The following is a 24,485-nucleotide window of genomic DNA, read 5'->3' on the forward strand; positions in this document are numbered from 1 at the left end:
GCACAGTTCTGTCTTCTCTGCAGCTGCTTTTACCACAGTGCTGTGTGAGACAGGGATCCCGTTTTGTCCAGCAGGTGGTGGTGTGCCTTTGCCCAGTTCTGCCACAGTGTAGAAAACATTCCAGGTATTTCCATAATCTTCTTTTAAGTGGACTAGCTAAAGAAAAAAAAATCCAAGAAGGTCTGCAAAGAAATGTATTCTCTTGCTTGTCTCATGTTAATCTGGTATGTATTAACCTTCTTGCTAAGGCTTAAAATAATTTGTGATCAGTTCTGGGAAGGAGACTTGTTCATTCCTAGAATATAAAACGCTATCTAAAACTTGAGGATTTTACCTGTATTCTGTGCAGTCACCATTTTTTGCCAGGTGAGTGAGTTCTTTCATCTGCTGCAGTATGAAACTGCATCACAACCTGTCCCCCCATGGGGGTATGAGCAAGGAAAAGATGGGATACTCAATTCAGGGGCAGTGCTGCCTTTGGTGGGTATCGAGATGAGTGGTGGGACTTAAAGAGCTTCTGGCATGAAGCTGAGAAGCACAAATGCAGCCTTAGTTCAAGAAATAATGATCCAATGACCAAAGGTAGGATAATAAAGTAAGTGAACACAAAAAGAGCATTGAATTACAGTTGAAAAGACAGTATGGGAATATAGTAACTTTACTCCATTGCTTACATAGGATATTTTTCTAATATAGCTTCAGCAAACATGAAACACCCTGGGTATGAAAAAATGAAGTATCTTGGGTATGGGCTTGTTACTGTACTGGCTGAGATCTTGTGTCATAACTAAAATAAACTACCTGCCAGGTGAAAGAGTTACGACAGCAAAACTGGGATTGCTTAATGTACGCATATGCACATAACAAGAGAAAGAAAATGTTTTCTTTTTCTGATAGGATTGTAAGTATTATTTAAAATACATATTATAGGGAGAATATTTTCTAGAAACAAATCAGGTCAGCTATATGAATTTCTAGTTGAGCTGTAATTAATTCTGACTGACGTGTATTTTTGTTAATGTGTCTGTTAAGGTAGAAAAAGAATAAGGTAACTTCAGGTGACTCCATAGCAGCCTATAACATGTAGAAATTATATATTCTTCATGTTCATTTGAACTGCTTTATGGAAAAACAATATTCTGCTTTTTGTCTATTAAGACCTAAAAAAGCAGAGTATCCTCAGGCTATATTTTCCAAGTCATCTCAGCTGTACAGTAAGAATTCACCAGAACTGATGTGTTTTTACAACAACCCAACCCCTACTTAATTCGGCTCTAGAATGTTTTCTTAAAACTCTGACATTTAAGTAGTCATTTTCTTACAGGAAGTGTTGGCTTCTGCAGAATACATACCAAATTTTAACCAATATGGCTCTTGTGGTCTTAGTCAAGAAACAGTCTGCAGAACACAGTGGTCATATACATTAGTTTGGGAAACACTCTTCTTTTTTGCTGAACTAACTGTAATTAATATCTGTTGGCAGCTAGAGAAATCTATTAGATCCTATAAAGTTGGCAGTAAAAGGAGGAGTCTGTTCAGTGTTAGGGGTAAGTACTTAGTATCATGTTGATGATTTACCTTTAGCTGTTTATTATCAAAATTGTGGTGGCTTTAACTATAGGGGGATATAAAATTAGTATTGAATTCTAGCAGAGAGAGAAGACCAAGGCTGAAAGTATTGGGGAGTGGAACATCACTGTTTTCAGGTGCCAAGTTTCAGTAAATGGAGTAAATTCCTGTGCCTTCCTGTTGAAAACTTTAAATAATAGAACATTTAAAGTATTTTTATAAAAAAATCCATGAAAACGTGGAAAATCTTAGAAACCTCCATCATCTAATTTGGAAGATTATTTTCCCCCACCCATACACATCCATTTGGTCTCTAAGCACTTTGAAAATCTGGATACAAAGAGAATACATTGACACAGAATTATATCTTCAAAATGAACTTTATTGATATTTAAACTAAATTCTCTTCCCCCCAGCCTAAATATGTTTCAAAACTTTTCCTAGACCTCATTCTCCAAGAAGAGCATAGAAGGCAGGAACTGCAGTTCTAGTAATATGCAAAAACTAACCAAAACAGTTATTTTAAAAATTTTAATTTTTAACTGTGATTGAATTTGAAGTTGAATTTGGATGTAGGAAGATGTACTTTATTAAAAAATAGATGCAGTAGTCTCTGCAAAAATGAAAAATCAATAGAGGCAACCCTGAGAATAGGGGGAAAACAGTTGAATGTCTCAGTTACTTGTATGTCTTCACTTCTTGCTGCCTTCTTCATGAAATAAGTTACTTGTCAATAACAATGTATTTACAAATTTGTAATACTCATAATACACTGACCAGTCATGCTAGGTCTAAATACATAGAGAGCAGGGAGGGAATTCCATCTGTCAAGTGCTAGGGAGCATTTGATTGAAATCATGAAACAGTTGTTTGCAGACATTTTGTCATCTGCTGTAATTTTTCTTGTCTATGGAGAAGCTCTGAAAAATATTTCTCTTTAGAGCAGGAATTCTAGTAAGAAGTACGAGGAGACATTGCAATGTACAGTGTTCATTATTATTAAATTAAAGAAGGCACTTGCTCTCCTGCTTGCCTGAAGATTATATAAAAACAAACAAACAAAAAAAAACACGTAAAAATAGGTCTGCAGGGAAAGGGAAAGTGGTAATGCCAAAAGAGGTTAAATATGCCCACAGAATACATTCATATTTAACAAGACAATGATAAAAGTGATGATCTAATGACTTAACCAGATGCTTCTATTGCATAATTTAAACTTTGAAAGTTAATACCACATTTGAATTTTTTTTTTTCTTTCTTACTTAAAAAAAAAAAATAAACACAATCCGAAAACCAAACCAAGCAACTAAAGCTCTTCAAAGTTCTGTTCATCCAGGTAGCATCACCACTGCCACAACAGGGTAATCCACTCGAGAGCAAGAGCAATTTAATTCAACAAACATATCCTCCTAGCAGTTCTTGATTTTATTTCTTAACCATTGACTAGACAATAATGCAACCCCAAAGCAGAATAATCATCAGGTACAACTGTTTGTCTTTCAAATAGACAATCCGTCATTATGTTCTGCATTGCAGAGTGCTTCGAGTGCATATTCAGCCACAGGCTGAGTGCCACATTCAAAAAGCATTTGAGAAGAGACAGAAAAAATATAAGGAACTACTAAATGGGTAGGCAGAAGTGATAGAGTCCACATTTCTGGTCAACTCCAGTGTTTGGCCAGGAAGAAGGTAGCTGGTATATCAGAAGAGGGACATGCAGAAACATTGCCTCCACCAAAACCAAAATGTTTTCATCTCCCCACAGTTTAACAGAACTCATCGAGTTGTGTATGACTGTGAACTCAATCTGGTTTTCATGTGTCTTGTCCTGTCACTGATGTAACTATCCTTATATTTTCCTTGTGGTGTCTTCTATCTTCACAGCTTCAGAATATTTTGAATTGTATCTATCTTCAGTACCAGTTAGAGTTCATCCTAGTGACAAGAAAATAAACAATGGAGTTTCTCCGAAACTACAAACAAAAATATTTTTTCATATGATTTTAAAGTTTTCAATAACAATAATTTTTCAACTGGACAAACATTTCTTAAGTAGCTGTGTGTTAATATCTTCTTAAGTCTACCCAATCTTGCCTCTGTAATTTGCATTTAATACTATTGATAGAGAACAAATACTAACATAATTTTAAATAGTTATTATTTACAGCAAGTCTTGCAAAGGCTCCACAGTAAGTGTTCTTACCTTATTTCTAGATTTTTTTCTTTTTTCTTTCTTTTCCATTGCTTCTAATTTTTCATTCAAAAGGTCAGCTATACCTTTTGCATCTCTGCTGTCTATGTATTCCCCAAGAACACTTTTCTTAAAAGAAAATAAAAATACAACATGGGTAATACGTTACACAATTTTCAGACAAAATTCAAGAGGAAAGCAGGGCAGAATACAATGGCCTTGGTAGCTTGATTTATAGTTCATGGATATATTTTTGTCTCTGTTTAAACAATGCTGATTTACATTGTACTAAGAATCACTCTTAGTGAGTTCTGAAAACTAGCAGCTAATTTTGTCCTGATCCTTGAAGAAACCTGAAATAATTACAATTTGCTCACATTTATTGAGGTGAGTGTTTAAGCTAGACAGCTCTTACAAAGTCTGCCGCTTTTTAATCTGTGAAATCTGTCACTGTGGGTGGCTATTTGAAGACTTAGAAAGTCTTTACCCTTCACCACAGAAAATCCCATGGAATTTGGTGGGATTGTGTGATGAAAGATTTCTAGAACTTCCCATTAAAAAGTTAGTTAAAAAAAAGGAAAGTAAGTTAAGTCAATTCTCTGTCATAAACCATTGAATACTTTCTCTTCAGCATTAATACAGTGAAAAAGTCACCATAATATTTCTGAAATTTATTAGTGTTACAAGAATAAAGGCAATTCCCTATAACTATCTGAATACTCTTTGTATTTTTAATTTATACTATTACTCTGTTAGTAGGAAATGCTGATCTGAGAGTCCCACTGATAACTGAAATAATTTGATAAGCTTTGTTTTTGAGACAACACAATCATATCTTTTTCATTAATTATCTGTCTTACAATACACTGTATGTCAAAATTGGTCTTTCAATGTAATAACAACATTTAATTATATTTCTCTTTAGCCAAAATGAAGTTGTCCATATTTCATTTAGAGAGAGACCGTCTGCTTTTGGGTAGTTGGTGATGGAATTGGTGAAGGTTGAAAAACATTTTGTCACCCAAGACCTTGGATATTAAACCCTAGTTCTGGTTAAGCCTGCATTTTAATTACTCTTAAAATTCGACTTCTATTTAGTTCTATCAATTTGCAATTTGTCACTGTCCTACTATTTTAAGTATTTTTGATTATTTGTTGACACAGTAATATACAAACAATTCACTTTAATATGTTATAGAAGTATTCTCTATAGTTTTAAGGTGAAATGAAATACATTTACTCACAATATCTGCTCACCAGTTACACTTTACCTTTGTTCCTTGGTAGGGGTAAAACTTAACAGTAGGATAGGCTCTGATATCAGCAGTCTGACAGGTCTGACCATATGCCTGACAGTCTACTTTTCCAGCTTTTACTTTTCCTTTAACAGCCTGAAAAGAAATATTTATTAGAAACAAACTACAAGTTTCCATGGGTGAGTATAAACAAGTAAGTGGAATAAGCCAGCAGTGCAGCTAAAAATAAAAAAATCTTGCTCAAATCTTTGAAATATTGCAGAGTAGTTGCTTGCTTGCTTCCCAGACTGTCAGCCTTGTGTCAGGTGTCTCTCTATGTATCCAGAGAGCACTTGTACTTGAATTCAGACCAAAGCACAAAAGCACACTCCAGCTCCAAAGACCACTGCATCAAAAGTTGAAATCTGTTCTCAAAAGAGGGTGTCTGTGTGTCTGTCTGTGGAAGAGACAACACCCACTGTCTAGTGGCACCTAGAAGTGTAGGCATCACCCCATGAGTAGGAGGCTCATGGAAGTATTGTGGTTTTTGGATGACTGCTAAGAAATAAAGTGCTGATGAGTAAGATTTTAACCATTACAATTAGAACAAACTGCCAGTACATTTAAAAACATACCCTTGCAAGCATCTCAAATTCAGGAGCAAAATTTTGGCAAGGTCCACACCAAGGAGCATAGAAATCAATGACCCAATGATCTTTCCCATTCAGAACTTTTTCTGTAAAACTCTGAGGGGTGAGATCTACAGACACCTGTGGTAAATATCTGTGTAAAGGAAGAGTAACAATTATAATACATTCAAAATGTTAAACAATATGCAAATTGCATTTAAGAAAAGCTTCTGAAATTGAAAACATGAGTAGTCTGGAAATCCCTATTCACACTTTGTACTATAGGATAATAACTTCTTAAATGTGGTAAACAAAATAATATGGTCTGCAGGAGATGGATGGGTAGACAGCAAGGAGTATGCTATTTCTCCAAATTTTAAAAGCAGTAAGTGAAAAGATGTAGAAACTTCAACATCATCAATTAAGCAATACATATAACCAAGTGTTTCTAGTTCTTGATTTACATAGTATTTAAATATTTATTTCTCCCAGCAAGCAGCTTGTGAACAAAGGTGAGTGCAGTAACTTACCCCAATGCCCAGCCTCTGAGTGAATAGGCATCTCTGTGCCATCCATTGTAGCTACTGTAAAAATGTCAAAGAAAAAACAAAAAGCCAGTTGCACAGTAGTTTGAATGATTCTGGAAAAAAACTTTATAAAGAACCCACTCTGAAGAGTGGTGATAATCAAATAAAGATGTAAATGCATCTGTTTTAGGGTATATTTCTACCCTGTTTTCAAACCTGAATGAATGAAAATTGTCACAGATAGAATTAAAACCTATAAAATTAAGGACTAGAAGACCAAGACAATTAAGAGAATAAATAAAAATTTAAGACTTCTGTGTCATTTCGAATTACTGAAATGAAATGGCAAAATAAAATCACTAGTTTGAAGTAACAAAGCCAATGGTATCTAGTACAGTAATATCCTATTTTAATAGCTGTGATAAACCTCTTCTATACAACAGAAGAGGTGTATTTGTCTTGTTTCACATCATGGAATGTTTCCCAAACTGAAGCAATGTACTTACTAATATTGATGAGCCATGTTTGATTTTTGAGGAAAGAGTCTGATTTCAGGATAGCCCCGAACACTTTCTTGGTGACAGAAAGAATAATATTTTTGACAATCCACACTGCCTACACTGATTAATCCATTTAACATCTGAAAAAGAAGGAAGAAAACCTACCATCAAATATGTTAATCAATACTACTACAATTTCAGTAATACTTAATATTACTTTTGCAAATGAGAGAACAGTGTAATGACCTTACACACTTGTAACCAACATAAAAAACTGGACTATAGTATCAGTGTACTGAAGCTTTTAAAAAGTTGAATAAGAGCTTTTTATTTGAAACAATACAAAACTGTCAGGTAGGAATTGCCTTTTTGGTGGCAGCAGTGGACTCTAAATCTTCTCATCTGACAATTCTCTTAAGAAAGCAGTTGTGCCATCTCAGCAATTTCCCAGAAGAGGAGCAAAAGCAGAAAAGTGTTTGAATATGACTTACCCTGGCCATTTTCTTCCATTCTGGCATTAAGGCCTGACAAGGTCCACACCAGGGAGCGTAGAAGTCCACCATCCAGATCTCCTCTCGCTTTCTTCTCTGAACCAATTCAGCAAATGTCTCTGGTGTTAGGGACACCACCGATGGATTCCTAAGATCCTAAAGAAAGACAGCTCATGGACATAACTCTTTGTTGCACAGTGCATCCCCTATGTAGGGCCAGCATGTACGAACAGACTGTGCCAAATTTCGAGGCTGTTCTGTGAAATTTGCCTGCTTCTCTGGTAGGGAAGACTCCACACCACTGAAAGGCACAGAAGCACCAAAAGACATTCTTTCAACCCAAAAATCATATGCCTAATTTGTTGAGAAAAACTACAAAAAAAGAATATCCAGGCTCCAAAAGGAGGTTTTCTGCCTTTTCTCAACAAAAGAAGGTAAAAACCAAGAAATGCAGCTTATCTGGCAGAAACAGGTGTTACAAAACCCAGCCATGCTATTTAAGCTGGAATGCAGAAGAATACCTATAGTGCACTATGGGCCTCGGAATGCCAAGTGAAAGACTAATCTGCACCTGTTTCTGCATGTGTGTTTTTGAAGATGCTTTTTCTGAGCTACCTGGAGAGAAATGTCCTTTCCAAAAGTGAAAAACAACCTGTGGAAATAGCAGTGAACCTGAATGCTGGAGACAAGCTGGTTGCCAGAACTCTGGCATCAACAGTGATCAATACCAGTAATTTGGAGTTCTGTGAGTTAAGAAAGTTCAAGGATAGCTGAAAAATGTGGACAGCAGCAAACTAACTGACAAAAATGTGAACCCCCTCCTATATCAAGGTGTGTATGTGAAGCATTTCCACCTCAAAAGTTGGAAGTGATGTAATATTAATTCATTTATCCTCTCCATAAGACAGAAATCATTACTATTACTTTGCACATTGGAAGGGATCTTTCTTTATTTGCTAATGATCTCAAATAAATTATGTGACAGAGTAGGGAAATGAATCCATTAGTTGTCAAGTCTCTGACTGACAGCTGCTGGATCACTTTTCTTGCCCGAAGTTTTTTTGCCTTTTATTTTCCTTCTCCAATTAAAAAAAAAAATCTTAGAATCTTCCAGCTGAAGAATGTATTTGTGTATGAACTGCATAGAACACAACTGCAACCAACATTATCATTTACATACCTCTATAAACTCCAAGATCTGCTCAGCTGAGTGATGTCCCTCATACTCATGAACATCAGACTGATTGAACACAACGGTTGTTGGGTAAGCTCGAATGTTATGCTGATAAAACAGACAATAACAAATTGCACAGAATGATTAAGGCTCTCGGACTTGCCTCTAGCTGTCCCTGGTACTGGTGGCTCAAGCTGCTCATCTGTTCAGTTTGTACAGTACAAGTGCTCAGGCTTACATGCAGGTGAGAATCTGACACCATAACAAATCAGTACAGAGAAAGTGCCAGTTGTATTCAGAGATGGTATAGTCTGTTCTCAATTTAAAAACCAGCCAGTAATTCTTTTGCCATGGTCCACAAATACAGAATTAATCCATGAGCCTCCTAAGCCTTAGCTTTAAAACTATTCCCAGTCCTCACATGGAATGTTTGTACTGTGTGAATAACTATTGTCTACCATTGAACAGTCAAACAGTCAGTTCCCATCATTTGAATTCCTCAGTGGGTGAACACATCTAAATAAAACTTGAAAAAGTTTGTCCTTTTTTGCTCATTTTCCATGCATTTTCAGACATTAATACCAGCCCCCAGAATTATTAAATTCTGAGACTTCTGAAGTCTTCCAGTAACACTATGAAATTAGAATAAAATCTGACCTGTGTTCCACATTAATACATTATCTATAGTGGTTATATAGTTTGCTTCTTTAAAAAAAATCATGATACAAGTGCCTGTTCAATTTACTGCCCTTCAGGAAAGTAATGTTAAAGGACAAACATTGTCTGCCCATATCTTCCTACCCCCAATTCAAAGAAAATAATAGTGTTTGAAAGGATTATATTTGTATTTCTTTATCTTTAGTTCCTGCAGCTTACCATGTTGCAAAGACCTTCATGGACAGTACAATCTAGTGTTCCAAATTTAAGCTGACCATAAAGATGTTTAGATGCTTTTCTCAGCTCTGGTAACAAGGCTCGACAAGGAGGACACCACTAGAAGACAAAATGCAAGTAAGTGCAATTGCTTTTCCCACAGGTAGTTCTCAGGAGAATATTCAAGATTAATAATCTGCTGCTTTGACAACAGAGCCCACTAAACAAAACCCAGTTAGGAACTAGAGCTGCCAGGGAATGAGGAATTAGAACACTCTCTCATGATGCTGAAGGGCACTTTCAAGCTACTCCTTAGTACCTTGTTACATAGTTACAGAACAGATTTTAGAAGAAGGAACATATAGATATCAAATATTTACCGGTGCAAAGAAATCCACCAGCCATGGCTCCTTTTCTTTGTCAGGAAAATTCTGAGGTCCCAGAGTGATGACATGGGAGTTCACACTTTCTTTGGCAAATGCAACAATGTCATATAAGATCTTCTTTCCTTCAAAAAACAACGTAGAAAGGAAATTTAATTTTTATCCAGAAGAGGTGTAATTAAAAAACTCTTTGAAAGCAATAGGAGCTCCTTTGTCTCATCTTTAAACCCAGCCTGCTTAAGTAAATTTAGCATAAAATCATGTTGCTTTTTCTTAGGAGGACAATGTTAAACTGTCCAAACCTGCACAGGCAGGACATACTATGGTTGATAGTTGATATGTGGCTAAAAATTAAACTGGACAGTTACCCAATATTAGCCAAATAAATACTTTATCCAAGACAAAACATTTTTGTCAAACAAAACAATGAAATTTTTTGTGACAGTATTATTGGTCATTTTACCATCTTACTTGTGTTGGAATTAAAAAGTACAATTCTAGATTCACTTGACATGGCAAAGGGATTGACAAGGTAAAAACTTCAAGAAAAATAAATTATACTGATTAATCACAGCTATTTAGGTGTAACTGAAATTACTGCTCACACAGCACCACTGGGCAAAGATCCAGTCTCTTCATAACCTTTGTATATTTGTCAGCAGAAATGAGTTTGTCTAAGAATTTCAGGTTAACCAATTCTGAAGTCACTGCACAATGACTTACCAAGATTTATTACTGTTCTTAGATTTTAAACTGTTGGAGCCCTTCAACAGAGCATATAAAAAAGCCTGATTTATTTGAGGATTATTTTCTCATAAAGACTGGAGTGAGACGGCTATTGGTAAATGTTCTACATGCCATCTATTTTCTAAATAGTAAACCAAATCATTCAGAAAAAAATGCACTGAAGTCCAATGTACTTCTCTTCCACTGTAATCCACACCATTATAAAAATGTTGCATGGATGTGAGCTCTCATTGCCCTCTCTGCAGCAATGTATATACAGGAAATATATAAGGCTTTTCCTTAGATACCAAGCATTAGATGTGTGGGATCATCTCTCCCCCTTGATAAGCCTAATCTTTTCTAAACAGTGAAAGACTTTTCACTTTTTCTGTTTATAACAGTACTGAGGTTCTGACTTAATCCTAGCAGGCTGTTTCTAATACCTCAGAGGCTGAAAAATGAGAACTTCATCTTGCATAACTGCCTTGTGCCACATTCTGGATGAAGCTACACCTGTTCCTGCAAGCTACAGTTTGGCTTTAGGCTCTCTTCTTCTTCAACCAGCATTTTTGAATCCTTTCAGCAGTAAATAGTAACACAGTTCCAGCCTTTCCTGAAAGGAAACTGTGATATTGGAAATGAAAGGAAGTGGTAAAAGTCTTAATATCTTGGACAGAAGTTAACAAAGCATGGAATTAGTACAGTGGTACATGAAACCAAATCCAAGTTTGTCAAACTGGCTGCATGTGTAACCAGCATGTCAGGCCTCTCTGAAGGGTGTGCCTTACAACACTCTTTGGTTATCCTGCCCAAGCAAAAGCTGTCCTGATCAGCTTCAGAGATTTCATTTGTATGTCATTATGCAAATGATGTTGAAACAGACTGCAAAGACAAACTACATCCCTCAGCATCTGATGACTGCTTACCCAGGAAAAACAGAAAAAAGAAACCCAAAGGAAATTACAAATAGGTTGTGTGAGGCTACATTATGGTCAGAGGAAAGATAGCAGATATTAAAGCTACAAAACTGTTCTTTGGGAAAAAAACGTGGTTTGCCAAAGATTTTGTCATCTCAAAGGGATTAGGTCATGATTTAAACTTGCCAAAGTTTCCCTTACCATGATGAATTTCATAATCTCCAGTTCCTTTTCCTTTGAAGACTGCTAAACAAGGCTGATAAACATATAGTTTGTTGCAGATGGTTGGTGAGGAAAGACAGTCAAACTTCCCAACCTATATTTAACAGACAATGCCATTTTAATTAAAGCAGCCTAATTCATAGCAATTAACATATTTTAAAAGGAAGTAAGAGTTAGAAAACAAAGCTAAAAATATGGAAAACTGATAGCCTTTTTTATAAAGTGAGATCTTAAGAAAAATTGATGTTCAAGGAAAACTAGCATAACTATATCAGGTTGCTTGCTAATTTTTAATTTAAAGGCCAAAATGGGAATAAAAATTTAAAGAATTCTCTTTTACCCCCCTCCAAATATAACAGCAAGGAAGCAAGAAGACACCTAAAATAAATGTAACATTAAAATTCTTCTAGTCAAAGCAAGAATTTAAAAAATACAAACTTTATGGAATAATATAATCCATCAGCCTTTACTGCAAAGTTTGAACTCTGTTTCTTTTTTATTAAGAAAATAATCAACATGATCACAGGGTTTTCTGAATAATCAAAATATAGTTCCACACATGTAAATTTGATGTTGGAATGTTAATTTATAATTATTAACTGAATGGGATCTGCAGCAACATTTCCAACGACAGAGCAGATTTAAAAGATAATCTCTTTCTACTTTTAAATTATTAAAAATGTACAGGAAATGTAAGTGACTGCTTTAAATAAAACACTTCATTGCATATCTACTATATGATAGTATATCTCTTCCAGTACCAGAGGTGGCATGTGCTGGTAAAAGCTAATAACAATGAAAACCATGACTTGTTCTTGGAATGTAGACAGCATTTAACATTAGATGAGTGAGCACTCTTACCTGAATATGCTCATCCTTCAGTAAAAATTTCAGTTTCTTAAATTCCTGCACATTTGATTTATCCCCCTCCCCAAACTGGAAGAAGAGCAGCCACCGGTGATGAGCCAGACGGTCCTTTAAACCACAGGAGAAAACAACAAAACCACAAAAAATTAATCCCAACTACACCAATGTGTAAAATTCTTTTGTGATTGATAAAGGCAAACGTCCAGTTATTCATCTCCAAAAGACCTCCACTAAACAAATTCTTTCATGCAGTCCTTCCACTAACTTCCTTTTACTGCATCATAATCAAGGAAGTGGAAAAAATCTGAGAGCAAGCTGGCTGCAAGCTGCACTCTAATGTTGTTGTTTCTGTGTGGATTTCCTGTTGGAAATTATGCTGCTGTGTGCAGCTACACGTGTGGAAAGAGGTTTACTTTTGTTTTTCCTCCAAGACATGAGCTACTTTTAAGACTGAATTTCAGTTCATACATAAATTATCATGGATTAACAAGTATTTTCTTTTTTTTTCCTAAATTCCCAAATGAAACACACTTAAACTAAAATTCTCTACAATTCTCTTTGATTCAAAAAATTACTAGAAAACTGAAGTTGCACAGTGAGTTACAATGGCAATTTCTGTGATTTCCTATATTCCCATGAAATCTCCTTCCCTTATTTTTGTTATTTTGCTAAACAACAGAAGCAAATGTAGACAAACAGTGTTAAATTATTTTGGGTACAGAAAAAAAAGAAGTAATACTCAGTTAAATGCTAAGTTGTTATGTCAACAGGATTTATCAAACACAGAAAATAATAAAAATATAAATATATATTATTTGAAGAAATCTTAGCATATTTAAAAAAAAATTACCTCTAATGATGCTGCAGAGATGATTTCAAAGTCTGGGAGATGCTTCATTACTTCCTGATATATTTCTCTGGCATCCAAAGAGTTAAGAAACTAGGATAGAAAGTTACCTGTCTTTATTACAAGGAAATACAAACATCAACCTGATTAGTACTCAAAGTGTCAGGGAATTTATTCTGATTTGTTCCCTTCAATCAAACGGTGAATGTAGTTAATAATATTTATTTGATCAACTTCTTTTTCATACATGTAATTTCACAAACATGACTCTCAGAATACTGCTTTTTAGCTCACTTGCCTACAATATTCAACTCAAGAAATTGTATTTTGTCAAGACAGAGACCAAAGAGTGTGAAATTCAAATTTCACACCAAATCCAACAATCAAATTTACAGGATTTCCAATTTAGTTTTACAGCCTTCCTTAACTGCACTGTAGAGATATTTAGGTTTCCTTAACTTGTAAAATTTTGGAAGTAATATGAATCAGTAACTGAGTTGGTAAGTTAAAAGGTTCAAAGTAGGTAGGTTGCAATTTATTTTCCTCCTTTAAAAAATATAGGTAACAGTAGTGACAATAAAGGAACAAGTCGTGCTTCAAACAGAAATGTCTCCCATCAATTAGGGAAGTTAAAACTACCATACAAATGTGGGTTGCAATTTTAGAACAGAACCGAGCAGTAAAATTTGTACTGACAGACACTGTAGGAGTACTTTTATCACACATGTCAGGGTAGCATTTCTCAAACTTATGATACCTGGTGTATATTATTTGTGGAATTAAAAAATCAGGGGCACATCAAAGACCACAGAATAATTTAGGTGGAAAAGACCTTTAAGATCATTGAGTCCAAGCTGTAACCAGCTGCCAAGTTCACTACTCTAAACCACATCTACACATGGATAGTGACTCAACCACATCCCTCTGGGCCTCACAATCCTCCTGCTGAAGAAAGATTTGCTAATACTCAATCTAAACCTGCCTTGCTTGAGATCATTTCCTCTTGTCCTATCAGTTTTTACTTGGGAGAAGAGACTCCCAGGCTTGCCCAGCAGTGTTAGAAGCAGCTTTGGGCCAGTGACAGAGCACTTCCAGCCCTGCACTCCCAGAGCTGCTCAGGGAGGCTCCTGGGGAGTGGCCAGGCACAGTCACAGGCTGCTGTTCACTCTCCCAGCAAACTGGAATCACCTCCAGGATCACTGCCTGAGCACACACAGGGATATAAACTCACAGCAGAGCATACCAGCTTAGAAGAGAAAAAAACATCTTTTCAGTTGTGTATCATCAGTCTGGAAAAGATTTTACATTTCTTTAGCATGGTTATCACTTTGTTTATCTAAATAGATAATAAAAGGCAAGTCATACCAGAACACCTCCTTTCTCTTTGTTATTTATGGTGGCTCCAGGTGGAAAGTATGCAGTAGTACTAGATGAGACATCTAAATTATCACAAAGCTCACCCTGGGTGCCACAGTCCATCCAGCCTACATTAACAAGACCTTCCTGTAATTAGGAAAAAAACAACACAAAACAAATCCAAAGAAAAGTATTTTTAAATTTCAGGTACAAAAAATGCTTTTGAAAATACCAACATGGGCAATTATTTATAATACTTAGAAAATTAAAAGAAACAACACTGTAATTTATTATATAATATTACTCCTTATTTTATAAAATTCTTAAAGTTTGTTATTTCAAAAGCTACTCAGGCAAAGTATTGAATTCTTCTGAAAATTAACAGGCGATATCTTGGTTCTACTAAACTCAGTGAGAGTTTTAGTTACAATTTGAAGCTTTCACTTCTGTTATTTTGTTTTAAATATAACAGGTAATGCTTTCAAAGTGGAACACTGCTTACCAACATGCCAGCTAGCTTAAGGCGGGTTTGGTAACTCAAGCAATCTGCAAAACAAAAATTACTTATTTACAAACACAAAACTTCACCTTATTAATGCACTAAATTGACTCGTGCTTAGAATTGCCCCTTTCCTCCCAAAATACTTGACCATTTCTAATGGCATGCTTCCTGGCTGTTCATTCAGTATTCCTGACTTGTCATATCTAATAATCAGCACTTAATGACTGTCTAATCTAGGTTAAAAAACTCTCAAATAACATTCTCTTGCTTCATCAACACAAAATTCTCATTTAAACAATTTTACTGTTTTCTCTACTGTAAAGACTGACCTTTAAAATTTGTAAATCACTTAAAAAAATTAATCTATCTACATAGAGTCTTGGAATGATATTTCAACAGATATATCAATTTTCTATAATACAAATAATAATTCACTACTATAAATATATAATATGCTTCAACTATCCATCCAGACTTTGAATAGTTGCCTTTGGATGCAGATTTTTTTTAAAAAATAAGAGGGATCAGCTTCTCCTTAACTGAAACAAAGTTGAAAAATTAATAACAAAATGTCTGCAACTTGAAATCGAGCTATTTACAAATGTAAATCCAAGACTGAAGCTCTGGCTATTCAGTTCTTAGAACAAAGGTCTCTTCATAAGGCTGAGAAGTCTTTATTTGTCCAAGGTGTAGTGCATGTACTTAGCTCCGCCAGCTAACCAAGGTAACCTTTTCATATACTGTATCCAGTACTGATAAAAAAAAAAAAACAAACTAGGGACAAACAGCTACAAAAAACTACTCTGATGGTACCAGTGGTAAGAGCCAATTACTGAGTGCAAACCTAACTTGGAACTTACTCACTACATTGTAATATTGGTGGTTAAGGGGGAGATACAGCCTTTCTGCTACTCAGCTATCCTGAGAAGCTGGCACGTACCTTAGCAGTGGCTGTCACCTGAGCTGGAAACTGAAGTGAGAAACCTTTTCTGCCACTTCCCCTCCTGATGGGTTACACTCCAGTGCTGCTTTAATGACTTACACGACATTAATGGAAATATTATGTTATTGTGCTTCTGTAATGTCCCTTTTGTCACACTGCTTTTAACAGAGCTTAAATGACCCACAGGCCAATACTGTGGTGACCTAAGATGTTTTTTAGCAGCAAAAGGGATTACACTGCTATCAACAGAAGTCCTTTTTTGTCACATTATTTAAAAAGTATTTAATGTACATACCCCCACGTTCAGCACAGAAGGTGATCAGCCAACCAACACCAGATGCAAATGAAGTTTCAATAGCATTTACAAAATTTCCTAAGAGTGAAGCAATTTGCATCAGTTTGCGACTAGTTAAACATGACCACGAAACAAGGTTTTATATTTGTATTAACAAATTACATGAACTATTTTTATTCTCAAAAAGAAGACGTAGCAATAGTTGACAGATTCAGTCATATGCATAGTTTCTGCTCCATTTTATAAAGTAAAAACAATTTCAACAACAGCCCCCCAAGCCAAACACGTGAACATTACCTGCCCATAACTCAGTGACTGTGCTTGTAACATACTGCATGGCAAAGTTCTTTAAGCTCTCTTTTGACCTGTCTCCATAATATTTCACTGGTTGCTATAGAAGACAAAAAGTAAAGTTTATACAATTAAGAAAAAAAAAAAGACAAATAACCCCATCCCAAAACCTACTATGTTCTTCTAAGAGTACTTAAGCAACTGCAGGACCAACTCCTACTACTACCATAACTGTTCTATCCCTCCCCATCAGAATGTTTGAAATTTAACCTTAAATTAAATTTTATAATGCGATTTCTTTACAAACGCTGCAACATGAGGATAATTTAGTCTTAGAAACACTAACTCCCAATGATTGTATTTCTATTTAAATAAAAATTGCTTACATCACTCCATTTAGCATTCAACCTCTTAAAACGTATCATTGTCAAAATGTACCCATCTATTCAAGTGCACTTTGTACACCACCTCAGCACCACAACTTAGCAAGCAGCTATAAAGAGTGACACACATCATGCAGGTAGCATGGAGGGAATCTTGCAGAAGCAATTTCCAAGTTTCTTTAGGCATATGGTCATATTATTTCAGACTCAAAACTACTGACTATGCTTTGTACTTGAAAAGTCCTTTAGAACACTATAAGAGAAACTGTTCAAGGAGACTTTTTGCTTAGCTACAGCACCTCTGCTGACAGCAGCTTCCCAATCAGAAGTGATATGTTGCACAGAAAAATTATTCAGAAAAACAATTGTAGAAATATATTAGCATTTATTTCAAATAATATAAATAGATAAAATATAAATTATATATATTGAGAAATACATTTTTTGATGTTAACTTTGTAAAATAATTTGACCAAGGTAAAGAAAAAGTTACATTTATCACTAAAGGAAGTAACATTATATAAAGGAAGATCTTTATAAAAAAATATCTCTGACTGAACAAGTATTAAAGAAACACTTCTCCAGATTTCAATCTAACAACACTTGAAGTCTAATCACTCACCATTCCAGTTTTGAAAATGTACAGACTGGGGTAACTGTTAATCCCTTTAATTCGACAGAGCATTCTGTTATCTCCACAGTTCACAGCTCCAATGCGTATCACTCCATCCAGCTCCTTAGCAAACTCCCTCCACTAAAAAAAAAAGTCAAAAAAGAGGCTATTTTCCTATAAAGATATAATGAAAAATGAGCACATGTTTTATTTCTGGCATTTTGAATTTTGTTTGGTTTCAGCCTCAGTGTAAAAATCTACTTCATTAAGTTTTATGCTATAAAACCAATGACTTTTCAGAGTTCATTTACTTGGTTTACGTACCGTAGGTGCTAAATCATGGCAGTGGGAGCATCGTGGAGAATAAAAATTCACAAACCACAGTTCTCCTGAGTTAACAGCAGCATCTAGATGGATAGAAGAAAATTGTAAGTAAATCATGCACATCTGCAATGTAGTTACATCCAGGATGTACACTTTTGCTATACTGTATTCCCCAAAAGCTATATGAAGTATTTAATGTCAGGCACAGTAACAGTAACTGAGATGAACATGCTGTTGTAGGCAGGTGCATAGAAATCCTATTTCGGAAGGTATCAGCACCCTGACTTTCAGCACTTGTTCTATTAATTAAGAAAAAAAGTACTGTCTACAGATTATTCTAGCTGAAATGTGTCATAGTGTAAGTCTAGTTACAAAAGACAAATTCTATAAGCTTTTTACCCACTAGAATTTTCCATTTCTTTATATTACTTTAGGTATTTAGTGAGTCTCACCTGGCAGTATTTTTATGAAGAAATCATGTCTAATATAATTTAAAAATCCAAGTTAATATAATTACTAGAAAAGTCAATGGAAACATAAATTACCTTGCTTATGAAAGCAAACAACAGCAACAAAATATACAAAAAGGGCAGTTATCAGCTTTAATTATTTGGCTTTTAGCCTGTCCAATTTTCATGTAGTGGATTTTGTAACCTTCATTTGCCTGTATTAAAATATCCTCACAAAAAAGACAATTAAGCCCTACAAACAGATTAACCAACGCAAGACTGTGGTCTCAGGGAAAGCATCATGAGGGTCTTCTCTTAGAACAGTTTACAAGACTAATTCAGCATGTATGTCCAATCTTGCACACAGGAAACCGGACTCACACAAAATCCAGTATTTTTACTCTAGCCTCTCTTAGTTACAAACAACTTAGTTGTAATTTTAAAAGAAAAAAACCCTCGACAATATTCACATAGAAACTGTTATCTTTCCACACCTTGTTCTCCCTAGCTGTGTTTTTAGCATCTGGTATCACCTTCTGGTTTTCAACTACACACAACTGACTGGATTTCACAGAAAAAAATATATTAGAAAAGTTCTATCAAGTGTGTTTTTATACAAGAGAAACAGTGATGATAAATTAGGAGTAACAAAATTTTAATTCAAATAATTTCCTTTTACAGACCTCACAAAATAGCTCTAAAACTTAATGAAGCTGTTTATTGATATTGATTGATTTTCCATCTAGTATTTAACAGGAAGCATTAAGGTTTTTTCTTTTGTTGTTTGTTTTCTCATGTGAAGATGATGCTCCAACATGCGTTTGTGAAGACAGGTAAGAAAAGCCTACCAAGACACAGCTCAATATGTAAAAATTGTACTTTGGGTTGTCATGTCTATTTATTTAAAGAACTTACCAAATTCTCCTCTATCCAATGTTATAATTTCAGGATCATCATCATAAATACCTATTAAAAAAACCCAACAATTGCTTTTATTTTTCCACCTTTAAAACAAACAAACTATCATCTTATGCACAAGAGAAGACAGTAGATTTAAGTTGAAATACTAAGCTGGCAAAGAGGTTTTTCAAAAATGCTGCCCTTGTTTAGCACGATGGACCCTGAGTTTAACCTCTTGCTAGCTCTGTCCCTCTCACGCTATCACAGCCACTATCAAAACATTCTTTAGATAATTTAGTAACCAACCATGAAGCCAGCAGAAATTTGAAATACTGCTGATATGGCAAGAGAAATTATGTTAGAAATAACATTATCCAGCTGTCAGATTAAAATCCAAGAAGCCTCAGCTCTCACTGAGAGCTGTATGTAATGTCCAGAAACTTCCACACTTTCTCAGCCTCTGGCTACCCAAACATTTCGACCAAAAGGTGTTTCCAGCCACAGGCTTTTCTGCTAACAACGTGTGTGTGTGAATGCAGTGGAATGAAGTCGGTAGAACAGAGATAAGGAAGACAAAACTAACCAGTCCTACCTAGGGCATCACTACAAAACACTCCACTACTTCAACTACACAAGAAAGGCAGTGCAGAGTACCAAAAATGCTATTAAAGAGCATCACATTATGCTACTATGGTTGCAGATTTTTACAGTACCTAACACGGTGAGATGCCATTTCACCTGAAGTACACAAGGATCAAATGCAAATAAATAATGAGAGAAATTAATATCTACAGGTGACAAGGTACTTTTTATGTTACTTTCCATTTATATCTCACGTAATATAGTATATATGCTCATCCATACATATAAATATATATAAAGCTATACTTTTATATACATACACACACATAAAATATAAAAATAGATGCTCCCTAAATCACTGATTAATGGACATTTCAGGATTTTGTTTCTCAATCAAGCAGTGAAACTTCAGGGAGATAAAATTTAAATCTGAGGAAGTTTCAGGCTAATTTCCATATTTTCCTGTGATACTTGTGCCACTGGTTTATTCAATTTCAATCTGCACAGACATTAATTTCTTAGAGATTGGGACATATTAAATCAAACAACACTAGGAAAAAATTGTTGCCAAGGTAGAGGCTCCTTTCAGCTGATTCTTTCATCCCAACCCAACTATGTTCCTCAGCTCCCTGCTGTAGTTTACTACTGTTGCAACAGCTCTGAGAATCATTCATTGCAGCCTTTCCCTACAACTATCTAAAATTTGTTGAGACAGACATTAAGTAACTTGTGTCAAGATCATTTTAGGTATTATTCTGTTCTTTTTTTTCAGTTTCTGCTACCTCTTTACTGATGTCTAATTGTATAACTGCATATCAAATAGGCTTGACAGTGCAAAAATTGCCTCTCAAAATCCCCCTGAAGTTCTTCCTGCATTAAAAAGTTAAAAAGAATCCTGATGAAATATTAACACTGACATTTAAGTGAAAGAAAATCTTTGCACTTTAAAAAAATAAACAAGAAGTCAGATGACCTATAAAATGGCAAGCAGCAGGAACAAAAGGCTAGGTAAATAGATTGCATCTTTGGGTAGCCATTAACAGGGTAAATAAAATACTGGGCCAGCAGAGAGAAACTGACAGCTACAGAACAGACAGAAATCTGGAGAGAGTACATAAGAAACATGTAAAAAGCTCGGATATAGATCTGAATATGGCATTTCCTTGTGCCTGTTTTAAGCAAATCACAAACACACATCATAACTTACCAAAATCATAGCGATAGAAGTGCCAGCTCTCGTAACGGCCTCCCTGCTGCTGATCCTCAAGACCCTTCTCCCCGTATTTATCATACTTCTTCCGCAGATCTTCATCTTTAAGTACTTCATATGCTCTATTTATTTTCAAAAAATTTTCATGTGCATTTGGATCATTCTATGGAAGGAAAATTAGAATTAGTAATTAATTAATTAATTAACCATATAGTGCATATAATTCTGAGAAAATTATCTTTGGAAATATTTTTAGTTGCTTGCTAAGGATGTCAGTTGTGACGGAAGCAAACATTGCACTATGATCTCAAATCAAACTACAGTAACCTTTTCCTTTCCTGAAGCCAGATGTGTCCTCTTATTTCTTCCATCCTCACTAAAGTACCAACTGAAACACAAAGTGAACTGGTAGGAGGCTGTAACACTCTCCAGTGAACCCTATTTTTTCAGCTCTCTCTTCAGTGGAATTTTAAAAAATACTCAAGAATGAAGACATACCATTTCCTCCATAATTTTTTCCATTCCCCTAGAATCCCTACTTGACCAGTTCAAAAGCTCTGCTAGAGACAGATTCATCCCTTCTGGTCTTGACAGTGTAGACTGATGCCTCCTCCTTTTATTTAAAAAGCATTTTTGTTCTAGGTAGCTTGGGAATTAGAATGGTGAAAAATCTGCAGACATATTTTGAATCCAAGTTTGGGATCTGCACAGGTGCAGTGTAACAGTGGTGTGCAAAATGTGCCACACAGTCCCGCCCTTTTAACTTCTGCTTACACATTTCATTTAAAAGACACTTCTTAAGATTTTTGTTTTCGCTAGATACACAGGAAATTAATTACCATTATGGAATGTGTCTAATGGGCTCATCTTCTATATATCATTGCTAAGGTGGAAAATGACCTGTTGAAAAATCTTTAGTAGTATTTGCAGGTTCAGAAACAACAAAATCTGACCCCAAAGGCCATTATTTTGAAAGTGTCAGCAGAGAAAACTTTCATTTCATGGCTACAAGTTGGCATTCCTAACTTTACTGACATTTGGCTTTCTCACTGAGCTCTGTCAGAGGCTCCAGTGTGGTCAGTGAAGGCAGGCCCTGAGCTGATATGAAATACTGCTGTCTTTTGGGACTCCATGCAGATGTACATAAAAAGTTCTAAACCCTTTTATTTCCTGTGAATTTCTGCTTATTTCAAGTAGTTTAAAGGAAAAACTGATGATGTTTAAAAGTGATTTCTTTGTATTTGAGAAATACACTAGCACAGACTGACCCATTCCAATCTTCTCTCTCCAGGTAGTGCAGAGTAACCTCCATTGTTATCCCTTGGATGTCTGTTTATATTCCTTATCCCAGGATGTCTGTTTTGTTCTATTTAATACTTGGAGACTGATGTCTCAGAACAGGCTGTTCTTATTTGATTCGGGCAGGGAAACAGCAAGTGCCCCAAAACAAAATGGAAAGAGGAAAACTCAACAGCTTACCAACAAGGTAATACCGTACACAAAGAAGTTTTCCTCTAGTTACAAAACTGTGAGAATTAAAGAATCTTGACTCTTTTTACTATGGAAATTTAATGCAGCCCAAATTCAACACAACCACATATGACAACTCAACCACTTTTTGTAAATTTTCTCTGCAGAAAATCTGAGTCAAAGTGTATTATCAGGTGATTACTTCCCAACAACAGACACACATTTTTGATAAATTAAAATTGCTTTTTGTTTAAACACTGAGATCCATTAAGTCAACATCTTTGACTTGTGAAAAAGGTAACTTACCTGATTTTTATCAGGGTGCAACTTTAATGCCAGCTTTTTGAATGCTTGTCGTATTTCTCTACTACTCGCTTCTTTGGATACTCCAAGTAAACTATAGTAGTCCTGATCAGTGCACACAAGAACTATTATACATACTAAAACTAGCAAGAAAGACCTTTTGAAATACCTAATATAATCTCCTTTGGATGCTAAAAGCTCCATTATGAAGCTTTTGGAAATTTCACAGGCTCTGATTCAAACAGACTTTGGGAAGAGTCTCCAGTAAATGTGCCAACATTCAGAGATACAGCTGTATTTATGGCAGAGCTCTTCAAAACGCCTGTTCTACTTCATGTCACGAGTCTTGCTAAGGAGACACCCTGTAAGATGACAGAAGAAAAAACAATTAAATACGACCTCTTCAATAAACACAGGTTGGTAATGCACCACACCATCAGCTTGTGCGGACTGCACGTGAGCACTGAACTTTCTGGACGGCTAATTATCTTCCTTCTGAAAACCACACAAGTGGCAGACCATCTCTTAATTGTTACCTTAATTGGGATAACCAAGCACAGCTTCGCCGAATGGCACTAAAAGCCACACACCTGTACCGCATTAAAGGGGCGGGTGCAGGAGGGCTCGTACTCACCTTCGGCAGCGCCGGGGCTCATTCCGCGCAGAGGGCCGGTGGCTCCGGGCCGGGGGCTGCCCGCTAGGGAGGCTGCGGACGCCCCTCGCAGACAAAGCCGGGCGGAGGAGCCGCTCGCCGGGAGCGCACAGGTCGGAGCCCCGCGGGGCCGGGCTGCGGCGGGAGGGCCGGGGAGGCACCGGGGCGGGGCGGCCGCCGCGCTCTGCCCTCCCCGCGGCGCGGAGCGGGGCCGGCTCCGGGCTCGGGGCTGGCTCCGGGCTCGGGGCTGCGGGAGCCGGCGGTGCGAGCGGGCCGGGCGCGGGGCAGGCTGGGACAGCAGCGCCTTTCCCCGGCGCCGGCGGAAGGGCGGCGGGATCCGGGATCCGGCTCTGGGCCGGAGGCGGGCGGGGCGGCTCCGCGGCTGACGTGGCCGCCGCGCCCGCCTCGGGCGGGGGGCTCGGCTCCTCCCGACCGCTCCCTCCGGGCACGCCGGCCCGCCCCCGGCCTGCCCCCGGCCCGCCCTTTCCTCAGCCGGGCCGGCCCCGGCTGCCGCCGCCCGCTGAGGGCAGCGCGGCCCGGGGAGCCCCGGCCGGTCCGGAGGGAGCGGTGCCCGCGGCGGGGTTGAGGAGCGGAGCTTGCCCCAGGCTCCTGCCCAGACCCCGCCCGAAGAGCCTCTGGGGCCTTGGAGCCAGCGGAGGGGTGTTCTGGGGGACTTCTGAAGTTCACATAGGGCTAAGAACTATTAAGCACTTAATAGCTTAAGCACTAAAAAAATGTCATCATTTGTGGAGGAAAAAAAAGTACGTTGTTTCATGAGCAGGGCCTAAAAAGCAGGTTATGAAATACATACACATTGCAAGAAGTCTTTGCAAGTATTTTCTGTTTCAAAGATTATTTGGGCTTATATTGCAATGCCTATAATTGAGTGTTTGCCCCTCTGTGCACTTGCTTGGTTTGAAGTTATGTTAAAAAGTCTTGGTTCACTCCCTTGCTCTTGTTTATGTAGATCGAACCAATCATAAGTTCTGACTACTTCTGCTTCTGACAATATCAAAGTAACATAGGAGTACTTAAGGCTCATTGTTGAAAGGGAATGATTT

The 24,485-nt window shown here is 36.9% G+C and overlaps 1 protein-coding gene and 1 long non-coding RNA gene across 5 annotated transcripts; one reads left to right on the forward strand and one right to left on the reverse strand.

The window, feature by feature from the left end:
- Positions 1-1,930: 1,930 nt before the first annotated feature.
- DNAJC10 (DnaJ heat shock protein family (Hsp40) member C10) lies at positions 1,931-23,766 on the reverse strand. 3 transcript variants are annotated; one of them, XM_064434254.1, is made up of 23 exons: positions 23,407-23,766; positions 22,776-23,134; positions 20,997-21,162; positions 19,223-19,273; positions 17,859-17,941; positions 17,544-17,675; positions 16,545-16,638; positions 16,248-16,325; positions 15,010-15,053; positions 14,517-14,654; positions 13,155-13,244; positions 12,299-12,412; positions 11,417-11,531; positions 9,570-9,697; positions 9,193-9,309; positions 8,323-8,424; positions 7,143-7,298; positions 6,658-6,791; positions 6,155-6,208; positions 5,631-5,778; positions 5,032-5,151; positions 3,773-3,889; positions 1,931-3,504 (listed from the first exon to the last, which is right to left on the reverse strand). In XM_064434254.1, exons 2-23 carry the CDS (start codon positions 22,974-22,976, stop codon positions 3,493-3,495), a joined length of 2,394 nt encoding a protein of 797 aa, XP_064290324.1. In that variant the 5' UTR covers positions 22,977-23,134; positions 23,407-23,766; the 3' UTR covers positions 1,931-3,492. The 3 variants fall into 3 exon arrangements, with proteins under 3 accessions (XP_064290324.1, XP_064290326.1, XP_064290325.1); XM_064434256.1 differs by lacking the exon at positions 23,407-23,766 and adding an exon at positions 23,242-23,309; XM_064434255.1 differs by lacking the exon at positions 23,407-23,766 and having other exon boundaries at positions 22,776-23,235.
- On the forward strand, positions 17,699-22,673 carry LOC135308796 (uncharacterized). 2 transcript variants are annotated; one of them, XR_010369170.1, is made up of 3 exons: positions 17,699-17,962; positions 19,110-19,140; positions 22,291-22,673. It is a non-coding gene; the product is annotated as an uncharacterized LOC135308796 (long non-coding RNA). The 2 variants fall into 2 exon arrangements; XR_010369169.1 differs by lacking the exon at positions 22,291-22,673 and adding an exon at positions 19,908-20,072.
- Positions 23,767-24,485: the final 719 nt, after the last annotated feature.

Source organism: Passer domesticus, chromosome 10 (genome assembly GCF_036417665.1).
Source record: "Passer domesticus isolate bPasDom1 chromosome 10, bPasDom1.hap1, whole genome shotgun sequence".
Lineage (NCBI taxonomy): Eukaryota > Metazoa > Chordata > Aves > Passeriformes > Passeridae > Passer > Passer domesticus.

What these genes read in the sequence shown, in the direction of transcription:
- DNAJC10 (XM_064434254.1), bottom strand. Translation starts at nt 22,976, where the DNA reads ATGGAGCTTTTAGCATCCAAAGGAGATTATATTAGGTATTTCAAAAGG. An exon ending in AGTCACTGAGTTATGGGCAG is followed by an intron (nt 16,326 to 16,544) that starts GTAATGTTCACG and finishes CTTCACTCTTAG; the next exon opens with GAAATTTTGTAAATGCTATT. An exon ending in AGATTATGAAATTCATCATG is followed by an intron (nt 9,698 to 11,416) that starts GTAAGGGAAACT and finishes TGTTTTTTGAAG; the next exon opens with GAAAGAAGATCTTATATGAC.